The sequence below is a fragment of the Doryrhamphus excisus genome, chromosome 10, assembly GCF_030265055.1.
Source record: "Doryrhamphus excisus isolate RoL2022-K1 chromosome 10, RoL_Dexc_1.0, whole genome shotgun sequence".
In the NCBI taxonomy this organism is placed as follows: Eukaryota; Metazoa; Chordata; class Actinopteri; order Syngnathiformes; family Syngnathidae; genus Doryrhamphus; species Doryrhamphus excisus.
In genome coordinates, this window is record NC_080475.1 from 9310818 (window position 1) to 9322029 (window position 11212).

Here is an 11212-nt window from a genome sequence, read left to right on the forward strand (position 1 = left end):
TTGTCGCAGCAATCTGGCAAAGCAAAAAAAGTCAAATTCTTAATAAGTGATTGACAGCAGGCACAGCTTGTGGCAAATAAAGACATTGCTACTAATAATGTTGTCATATTGGTCATGTTTAAGACAGTACACAGTAAGACACAACAAGTACTGACAAATACAAATACTACCTTCCCCTGACATTTGCACCACTTTTAGCATGTTTTTACCATCCAGCTTCCAGTGTAGATCAGGGGAATAGCAGCGACCGTCACATACATGTAACATGTAACATACATGTATGTGTTTTTGTACGTTAGCAATACGGAGCACACTCAGCTAACAAAGGCATATGGCTAACAGTCTTTTTGTGTTTTTGTATCACAGTTTTTATCAGTAGATTTATTTGATATTTTTTGCAACAAAAAAGCTGCTATCAGTCGTTGCTCGGTTCCCACAAATATGAATATCGTATATAGATATGCATGTGAGATTCATAAAGAATAAAGGGATATGGATTTTTTTACTGCATAATCGTCGATGCTCATTCGGAGCAAAACAGAACGCAGCTCTAAAACAGAGATATGATGCTAGATATGATATAGATATACAATATTTGTATATGTTTCATCCGGCATTTTCATTTTTGGTCTACAAGACGATGGACTGGCAGGGTTGGAGCTGCTGAGGGAATCGGATATGTTGATCTCTGGAGGAATTATGTCAGTTCTTAAGGTCCAAAGGAATACTGTCACTGTACCCCTGCAGAGACACAACACAAAGAATATTAGAAAATATTAATTTTGATATATTTCCGGTGTATGACTCAGAGTGATGTTACCTACAAAAGAGAGAGTCTACTAGGGAGCGTCAAGAGTTCCAGACCACCTGGATCGCAGCTCCCACCTGGAAGAGTGGCTGGGAATGTGGGAAGTTGACATACTTTATTATTATTATTATTATTATTATTATTATTATTATTATTATTATTATTATTATTATTATTATTATACAGTTCATAGTTTTATTATATGAATACTGTAGTATTTCTATATCCGTTCACTTAACAAGCCCAGCACGTAACAGCGAGACCCACTTGAGTGGTGCCAGTCTGACAAAAAAACAGAGACAAAAAAAAAAAAAACACGCAGACGCCAAACTGTCTCGTCAAAATGTGTCAAGAGACGAGACGACAGGAAGTGCGTCCTGCCACGCTGCCTTTTAGCTTTTTAGCTACAAAGTCGTTACTTTGTATCCTCGTCAGACCATCCCAGCATGTTGTCGTTTACTAATGACACTAATGACCAATCACAGTGGAAGGAAGACAGGTACAGTCGACTCTCGTGGGGATTTTATGTCACCTGAGAAATTATTATAATTATTATTATTTTTTAATTTCCTGCCTTGAAACAGTAAACAGAGTCTGTGTCTCACATTGAACACCACTGTCAGTAAACTTATTTCATTCTTATAATAATCATCATTATTAAAAATTATTTTTAAAAATATTAAAAAATATTTTAAAAATATTTAAAAAATATTAAAAATTATGTAAAAATATTTAAAATTATTTAAAATTATTATAAATTACTAATAAACATTAAAACATTCAGGTTTTGACCCGCCAAATTAATGTTCGCTCGGCATGTTGCCATGTTGCCGTTAATTCGCCGCCACCGCCAGTTAACTACGCGACAATCATTAATCAATAATCAATCTTTGGCGCAAACTGGCACCAACTGGCGCCGGCCCGGTGGACTCCTAACATCACTGGCGCAACTTGGCTCGCGCCATTACATTCCAGTGGATTCCAACAGGTGGATTGTTGGCGACATTTGGTTCCACTTGGCGCTGATTGCTTGATGCATGTGGCGTGTCGAAACATTAATAATGTTTATAATAATTAATAATAATCAATAATAATTAATAATAATCAATAATAAGTAATGATAATTAATAATAAATAATAATTGATAATTAATAATGATCAAGAATAATTAATAATGATCAATAATAATTAATAATAACTAATAACACATATTAACAATTTATAATAAATTATAGTAATTTATAATAAATTATAATAATGTATAATAATGATAATTATAATAATTAATAATATAATAAATATTATTATTAACAATTAATAACAGTTCATAATAATTAACAATAATTTATAATAATATTAATAATTTATAATAAATTATAATAAATTATAATAATCAATAACAAGAATAATTCTAATAATTAATAATATAATAATTATTATTATTAACAATTAATAACAGTTGATAATAATTAACCGTAATTTAGAAATAAATATGAATAATTTATAATAAATCATAGTAATTTATAATAAATATAATAATTTATAATAACTAATAATTTATAATAATGATTATTATTATAAGAATTAAATACGTTTACTAATGGCGGTATTCAATGTGAGACACATGTTGTTCCTTCTCACTAATACTTCCTTTTCAGTACGCATACTTATTATATTATGAGCCCAAACTATGGATGCAAATTAGACATTGTTGAGTATAAGAAAGAGTATAAGAACGAGTATAACGTAGAAACACTGATTATGCAGTAAACAAAGCAATCTCTTTGCATCTAAACATCTCAAGGACATTTCATGTTGAGGTCACAGAGGAGACACGAGCCACCTGTTCTTACTGGCAGACTAAAAATGACCACCAGGGGGCAGCGATGAGACGTGCAAAGGTGGGCTGTGTTGTTGGTACACAAAGTCAGCTCAAGGTGAAAGACATCAAATGAGCCTCACAAAAACAAAAACTAACCGAGCTTCCACTTCAAATTTCAGATATATCCTTTAGTAATTTTCTATATTAATAATAAAAACATGTTTGACATCTCTATAAAGCCAGTGTGTATATATTTGTGGTGGTGAAAGGATAAACAACAAGTCAATGGAACTCACCGGTGCCATTGATGGGAGAAGAGCAGCCTCTGCTGGTCGCCATCGGTAGTGCAGACCAGCAGCCAGACACAACACGTTTCCCATTCATAATCCTTGAATTTTTTTCATTCCCATTTCATGGGAATCAGGGGGGCGGGGGTGGGGGGGGCGTACTCTCTGGGTTAAGGCCGGCAGGGATTTGATCGTCACATTCAATTTCGATGAGTTTCGTTAGCGTCCTTGAAGACTATTTAGCTAATTTAGGCGATTATCTCCGCCGTAGCTTCCAATGCCATCTGGGAGGTTTCTGTGGAAACAGGAGCGCCATGGCAACGGTGGTTGGGGTTACCTCGGAAACCGGCGTCGCCATGGAGATTGCATCACAGCGGGCTATATTTGAGACATCCAAAGAGAAGGGGGCTCTATCTTTTTCCCTCACGCGTCTTGAGTGAATGATGAATGAGCGCTTGTAGATTAAATATGGCGGCGACGGAGGTGAGGGGGGGGAAAGGGGGCGGGGTTTGATTTCGATGACACTTTTGACTAGACTTTAACGCACGATAAAGGCATAGTACAGAACGGTCTAATTGATATTATCATATATAATTTTTTTTTTTTACAGACGTTACGTGTGTTTAAAGACACATTGAACACACCGATTGTGAATATTTTACATTGGCTACGACGGACGAATCACAACTCTCGATACTACAACGTGAAGGTCGTACATTAGCATCATTAGCGTCCGTTTCTACCTATTGCGATAATACGCCCGCTAAGAGCGCATGTGGATTCTAATTCTCTGAAGCCCAAAAAAAAAAAAACGGAACTTCTCTCCTTTTTTTGTAACGTCCCATCACGATGTCGTTTATACATCGGTGAAGATCTTCTTGTTGATGTTGACGCAGTTCTGAGAGCTGTTCTGCGCGGCGGCCGAGTGGTTCGGCTGCGGCTTAAAAGCGCAGTTGACGGCGTGCTCCTCGATGACCATGTACTCGCTCTTGCTGAGCGACGAAGACGAACGCGTCTTCCTGAGCTCCTCCGACTCGGCCAGAGGTTGGCAACTCCCAACGTGGAGATACTGAGCCTGCTCCTCGCCGTCGGTTTCTCGGTGGTAGAAGTAGTTGAAATTGGACACGATGACCGGAACCGGCAAAGCGATGGTGAGAACGCCGGCGATGGCGCACAAGGAGCCAACGATCTTGCCCCCGATGGTGACCGGGTGCATGTCGCCGTAGCCCACCGTCGTCATCGTGACCACCGCCCACCAGAACGCGTCCGGGATGCTATTGAATCCCGAGTCGGGGTCGTCGGCCTCTGCGAAGTAGACGGCGCTGGAGAAGAGAATGACGCCGATAAACAGGAAGAAGATAAGAAGACCCAGTTCTCGCATGCTGGCTTTGAGGGTCTGACCCAGGATCTGCAACCCTTTGGAGTGACGTGAGAGTTTGAAGATGCGGAACACTCGAACCAGGCGGATAACGCGCAGGATTGCCAGCGACATGGCTTGCTGACCGTTACCTTGCCTCTCCGCTAGTTCCGTACCCAAAGTGATGAAGTACGGAATGATAGCGACGATATCGATAATATTCATGATGTTCTTGGAGAACGTTGCTTTGCTAGGGCAGGCGAAGAACCGAACCAGGAGCTCAAACGAGAACCAAATAATACACAAAGTCTCCACCACAAAGAAAGGGTCCGAGAAGGGGCTCACAAAATACGGGATTGTGCCGTTAATCACCGGCGCCATAGCGATCGGATCCCGGTTCTCGTCCCTGAATTCAGGTAGCGTCTCCAAGCAGAAGATGACAATCGAAATGAGAATGACCAGGACGGATACGATCGCGATGCCGCGAGCCGGTCCCGAGCTCTCCGGGTACTCGAAAAGCAGCCATACTTGTCTCTGGAACTCGTTCTCCGGTAACGGACGCTCCTCTTCCTTGATGAAGCCCTCGTCCTCGCGGAACTTCTCCATGGCCTCCTCGCCGAGTTCGTAAAAGCGGATTTCCTCGGAGAAGATATCAATGGGAACGTTCACGGGTCTCCGGATTCGCCCCCCGGACTGGTAGTAGTACAGAATTGCGTCAAAGCTGGGTCGGTTCCGATCAAAGAAGTACTCGTTCCTGAGAGGGTCGAAATACCGCATTCTTTTCTTCGGGTCCCCGAGAAGGGTCTCCGGGAACTGGGACAGAGTCTTGAGCTGGGTCTCGAACCGCAACCCGGAAATGTTAATGACGACCCTCTCGCAGCACTCGTGGTCGGGTTCGTAGCGGTCCAGGGAATGGTGGCCCGGGAGGGCTGCCGACTCCTCCAGCATGTTGTCGCACGCCACGACGGTCATGACGTCCGAGTCCGAGTCCGCGTCCGTGTATCCGTGGTTGACGAGGTTGTCGCCCCGTGTTTTGGTCGCGCTCGGCGGCGGGGATTGCAGGAGGCTCAGGTGGTCGTCCATGCGCGGCTCACGACGCGTTCACAGGGCGGCCCGCCTCGCCCCCTCCGTGGACCCCCCGCTCCGCAGCCGCCGTAGCCGCCGCCGCCGTAGCCGCCGCCGCCACAGGCTGGTGTCTCCTTTTTCCTCCTCCTCCTCTCCTCCTCTCCTTTCTCACTCCCTCTTGTTGTTGTTCCCGCCCACCACGGGAGACGTGACCGTTATAAACAAACCGCTGCCGGGTGCGTGTCCCGGTTCTCGGCCAATAGCCGAACCGAAAGCAACAGTCCCCCGTGACTTCAACTTGATCCGTGAAATTTGGGGCGTGGCCGCCGCCCCGTCGCGCCCTCGTCTGTTACGCGCGCTCGTTCTCCCGCCTCCCCTTTAAAACAAGGTCGTTGCTTATAGATATCACACGTGGGACGTCACTCATCTCTGACTTATTACACGATCACGCGTGACGCCGTGGATTTTGGGTTTGATTTGAGTGAAGCGAAAAGATGAATGCGTGACACAAACCCGCGTATGAGTGATGCATTCACGGTTTACTTGGACAAAAAACTATTTTTTTTTTACAACAACTCTGCATTGAAGGCACAATTAAAGAAAAAAAACAGCTATGCAACCCCCCCTCCATGTTGAATATATAACTATGTTCCCCTGCAACACAATATCACCAATATCTGATCATATATGATCAATAAACATATAAAAAACAGTACTTTTAATTCACATCTTTGACATCTGCTCATTTCCAATCAAAACTGCAGAGGTTTCCTGAACCTTTGGGTACTGCTGTCCAAGGTGCTGAAACAAAAAACAAACACAAAAGTGACTGCAACCAAATAATAAACATTATTACTCAATTTGGTCATTTTTATTCATTCTCAGTTCACCGCAGATAAAAATCTAATTGCTTGTATCTGATGACTTTGATGACGGCTGCACGGCGGACAAGTGGTTAGCGCACAGACCTCACAGCTAGGAGACCAGGGTTCAATTCCACACTCGGCCATCTCTGTGTGGAGTTTGCATGTTCTCCCCGTGCATGCGTGGGTTTTCTCCGGGTACTCCGGTTTCCTCCCACATTCCAAAAAAACATGCTAGGTTAATTAGCGACTCCAAATTGTGAGTGTGAATGGTTGTTTGTCTATATGTGCCCTGGGATTAGCTGGCTGGCCACCAGTCCAGGGTGTACCCCGCCTCTTGTCCGAAGACTGCCGAGATAGGCTCCAGCACCTTCTTCGACCCTTGTGAGGATAAGCGGTAGAAAATGAAGGAATGAGTTCTCCTCCTATTTTGTGTGGAAGTGGTAACTTTTTGGCTTCTTATTTTGTCTTTCCCCAGCTTCGGCCATCTCTGTGTGGAGTTTGCATGTTCTCCGGGTACTCCGGTTTCCTCCCACATTTCCAAAAAAAACATGCTAGGTTAATTAGCGACGCCAAATTGTCCATAGGTATGAATGTGAGTGTGAATGGTTGTTTGTCTATATGTGCCCTGTGATTGGCTGGCCACCAGTCCAGGGTGTACTCCGACTCTCGCCCGGAGACAGCTGGGATAGGCTCCAGCACCTTCTTCGACCCTTGTGAGGATAAGCGGTAGAAAATGAATGAATGAGTTCTCCTCCTATTTTGTGTGGAAGTGGTAACTTTTGGGCTTCTTATTTTGTCTTTTCCCCACCCTCGGCCATCTCTGTGTGGAGTTTGCATGTTCTCCCCGTGCATGCGTGGGTTTTCTCCGGGTACTCCGGTTTCCTCCCACATTCCCAAAAAAACATGCTAGGTTAATTAGCGACTCCAAATTGTCCATAGGTATGAATGTGAGTGTGAATGGTTGTTTGTCTATATGTGCCCTGTGATTGGCTGGCCACCAGTCCAGGGTGTACCCTGCCTCTCACTCGAAGACAGCTGGGATAGGCTCCAGCACCCCCCGCGACCCTCGTGAGGATAAGCGGTAGAAAATGAATGAATGAGTTCTCCTCCTATTTTGTGTGGAAGTGGTAACTTTTTAGCTTCTTATTTTGTCATTCCCCAGCTTCGGCCATCTCTGTGTGGAGTTTGCATGTTCTCCCCGTTCATGCGTGGGTTTTCTCTGGGTACTCCGGTTTCCTCCCACATTCCAAAAACAAGCTAGGTTAATTAGCGACTCCAAATTGTCCATAGGTATGAATGTGAGTGTGAATGGTTGTTTGTCTATATGTGCCCTGTGATTGGCTGGCCACCAGTCCAGGGTGTACCCCGCTTCTCGCCCAAAGACAGCTGAGATAGGCTCCAGCACCTTCTTCGACCCTTGTGAGGATAAACAGTAGAAAATGAATGAATGAGTTCTCCTCCTATTTTGTGTGGAAGTGGTAACTTTTTGGTTTCTTATTTTGTCTTTTCCCCACCCTCGGCCATCTCTGTGTGGAGTTTGCATGTTCTCCGGGTACTCCGGTTTCCTCCCACATTCCCAAAAAAACATGCTAGGTTAATTAGCGACTCCAAATTGTCCATAGGTATGAATGTGAGTGTGAATGGTTGTTTGTCTATATGTGCCCTGTGATTGGCTGGCTGGCCAGTCCGGGGTGGACCCCGCCTCTTGTCCGAAAACTGCTGAGATAGGCTCCAGCACCTTCTTCGACCCTTGTGAGGATAAACAGTAGAAAATGAATGAATGAGTTATCCTCCTATTTTGTGTGGAAGTGGTAACTTTTTGGTTTCTTATTTTGTCTTTTCCCCACCCTCGGCCATCTCTGTGTGGAGTTTGCATGTTCTCCCCGTGCATGCGTGGGTTTTCTCCGGGTACTCCGGTTTCCTCCCACATTCCAAAAAAACATGCTAGGTTAATTAGCCACTCCAAATTGTCCATAGGTATGAATGTGAGTGTGAATGGGTGTAAGAAGGTGAACGGTTGAGGATTTGTGCGATGAAAATAAAATAAAAATGACTAAAACTTGACTTGTTAATCGCCCAACAATGAAAAAGACCGACTAACCGAGTAGAATTATTAATTTCATATTCCTAGTTTGGTAACCAACACCATTATGACCAATTTAACTGATTTTAATATCTGTCATAAAACCTTCATGAACACACCGTGTTGTATGTATTTGACAGTTTTCTACATTAACAGGGGAAGTCACATGACATCATCAAACATATCAAGATGACTGTTTGTAGTAGCGTAACACAAAAATAGCAACATTACATATTTGGAACCAAACATTTTATTCAACTATTCCAACAGAAGAATGCAAATAAGTGAAACTGAAACTGGTCAGAATAAATACATGCACAATAATTAGCATAATGACATTTTCATAATTAAATAAAACAAGAAAAACAATGAAAGTGAACGAGGGCAACGAAATTCAAATGTATGAAAATAAAAATGTTTGCTACATTCTTAAAAAGCAAAGCAAAACTGATGAATTCAAAGCAACAAAAGCAGCAAAAAGCCGCTGTAGTCACAAAGGTAAATAAATAAAACGATGGTTAGCTCTACTGGTGTGTCAGTCATGAACGAACGGGTCAAAAGAACTAGTTAATTTTTGTGAACGACCCCTAAAATACCCATTTATTTATCAATATTACCTTTATCAATAAATATCAAACAACAGCATTTACAATCATGTCACCTCTAACCAAAACGTTCACTTAGCCTGCTTGCGTATTGAGGCCACATTCAAGTTCAAAAAAAGGGTCAGTCGCTTTAGCGGGACGGCGCTAAAGGGCCTCTTAACAGGCTTCTACGCTTCAAACTAATTATAGAACGACCCAAACTCCCAAATTAACCTACAAAACTGTGCCATACCCTTGCTTGCACTTGAACGCCACAGAGGCATTGAAAGTAGCTCGGAAACATGTCGGAGGGAGGCGGGTGGAAGTAGGTCATTTCGCAGGAAGGACAACCCAGACAGCTGAAGTCCACCAGACATCTGGTAGCACTTGAGAAAATGAGCTTGTTTGGAGCTTCTGCAAGCGATAGCTAAGTTCACTCGACGAGTTCCAGGAATTTTTTTTTTTTTTTTTTTTTTTTACAGCATGCTAATAATTTGGATAACAACCTGTCTCGGTATCGTCGTTTACAGTTATAAATAAAGTTTATTGTCAAGACAATCTTTTGATATTTAGTAGAAAAGTCTGAAGCTCAAATCCTCTCCACTTTTTGTCTTGAACTTCCATTGACCAGGATGCTAATTTATGCTAATTTTTTTGGACCTTTGTATTGAGTTGTGGACTCCTATAGAGCAGCTACACACAATAACCAGCACAGAAAGCTTTCCGGTTCTTCCAGAATCTGCACCTATTCAGATGTATTTCTTTGGATTTTGTGCTACCCGAGAAAACGGTCTGTTTTATTGTAATAATCCACCCATGCCCCGCCTCCAGGCACACCCACTCTGCTGTGGTTGGTCACACTCGTAAGTGCTTAGAAGGACTTCTGGTTTGTGCCGCTAGCTTTATAGAAGTTAATAATATACGGTGATTTATCTTTTTAAAATGTCCGCTTTTTAACATACAGCCATATGTGTTGGATTCTGAATCCGATCTGGAAGTTTCTCAAGAAAAGAGTTTACTTCAAGAGTACGGTAAGTAAGTAGCGTTAGCATTTTTAAAGCATCGGTAATGTCTAATGTGTTTTGCTGATTCAAAAAACTTGGATAGAACCACTAATTTTTGGTGGGAAAAGGCTACTAGCAACCTCACTTCCTGTATGCACACGCTATACTGCTACACAGAAAAGCGTTTTTGACTTACACAGAATAAACACAGGGCACTGATACTGTGAACTGGCACAACTAACATGAGATTGGAAAGGCAAGCAAGTTTGCCGGCTAGTCCAGCTGCATAGTGGCCAATGTTTACAAAACAATCCTGTGTGAAATGTTGACAGAATAAAATGTATTTTTTTTTTTTTTGCTGGTACGAAATCAGGAACTCCAACCACTTGGCGTGTTTAGGAATTGTAAACAAATGTGACTTTCCCGTACGAGCCTTTGCCAGAAATATAAACTGAGAAAAAAAGATTTGGGAAGGGCGGGGGAAGCAAAGCGCATACAGCCATGTCCATATAAGGAAGTAAGCTCCTCTGTGACATCACAAAGGGTAAATTTAACCACACCTTCTGAAAACGAGCGTTTTTAGCCATCACAAAATTCTTTCAAAACCGAATTATATGAAACTTTGGCATGGTTTAACACAAGAATATAACATTATTACGACATTTATAGGTCATAAAAGTGGAAAAAGCTGACTTGGACAAACATTCATCCATTTTTTTTCCACTTAGGAGCAGCAGTCTGAGTAAATAACACCTGTGTTTGTCAACTAATTAATTAGCTGCTAATATTAGCATGATCATAGACTGGACTGGTGCACATCTGTACATGACACAGACACAGACGGGGGCGGGGGGTCATCCGTGGAACAAAGTCTAACCGGACAGGAGCTGCTGTAACCCCGGCAACGGAAAGAGGGATGTCGATGTCAGTGAGGAGGGAGGAAAAAAAATGGCCGAAGACGGTTTGGACTGTGATGTTATGGTTATGGTTATCGTTTGAGCTCTGCTGTCAAAGACGTAAACAAAGATTGTGCATTATCGCGTGCAAAGTGGTGTGTGTGTTCCACCCTGACTGTGTCAGTGTCATAAATAGGAAGATGTGGTGGCAGTTGATGTGAATGCATAATAGATGAAATCCCACCGGGGCATATCAGTCCAAGCAGGACCAGAGATAGGGATGTCCTTATTTCTATTTCTATTTATATACTTAAATGAGAGCAAGAAAAAAAAAAACCTCAAATGGTTCAAGACAATGAAAGGGGGAACACATCACCCCAATTTTAGCCTCCCTGCCTTGGTGGCTTTAGGATTGATTTTAAGATTTTATATATGGCCCC

At 42.5% G+C, this 11212-nt stretch overlaps 1 protein-coding gene across 3 annotated transcripts; it reads right to left on the reverse strand.

The window, feature by feature from the left end:
- Window positions 1-5591, reverse strand: LOC131136639 (potassium voltage-gated channel subfamily A member 3-like). 3 transcript variants are annotated; one of them, XM_058083737.1, is made up of 3 exons: window positions 2927-5591; window positions 825-897; window positions 1-741 (listed from the first exon to the last, which is right to left on the reverse strand). In XM_058083737.1, exon 1 carries the CDS (start codon window positions 5355-5357, stop codon window positions 3774-3776), a length of 1584 nt encoding a protein of 527 aa, XP_057939720.1. In that variant the 5' UTR covers window positions 5358-5591; the 3' UTR covers window positions 1-741; window positions 825-897; window positions 2927-3773. The 3 variants fall into 3 exon arrangements, with proteins under 3 accessions (XP_057939720.1, XP_057939721.1, XP_057939722.1); XM_058083738.1 differs by having other exon boundaries at window positions 821-897; XM_058083739.1 differs by lacking the exon at window positions 825-897.
- Window positions 5592-11212: the final 5621 nt, after the last annotated feature.

What these genes read in the sequence shown, in the direction of transcription:
- LOC131136639 (XM_058083739.1), bottom strand. Translation starts at nt 5,357, where the DNA reads ATGGACGACCACCTGAGCCTCCTGCAATCCCCGCCGCCGAGCGCGACC.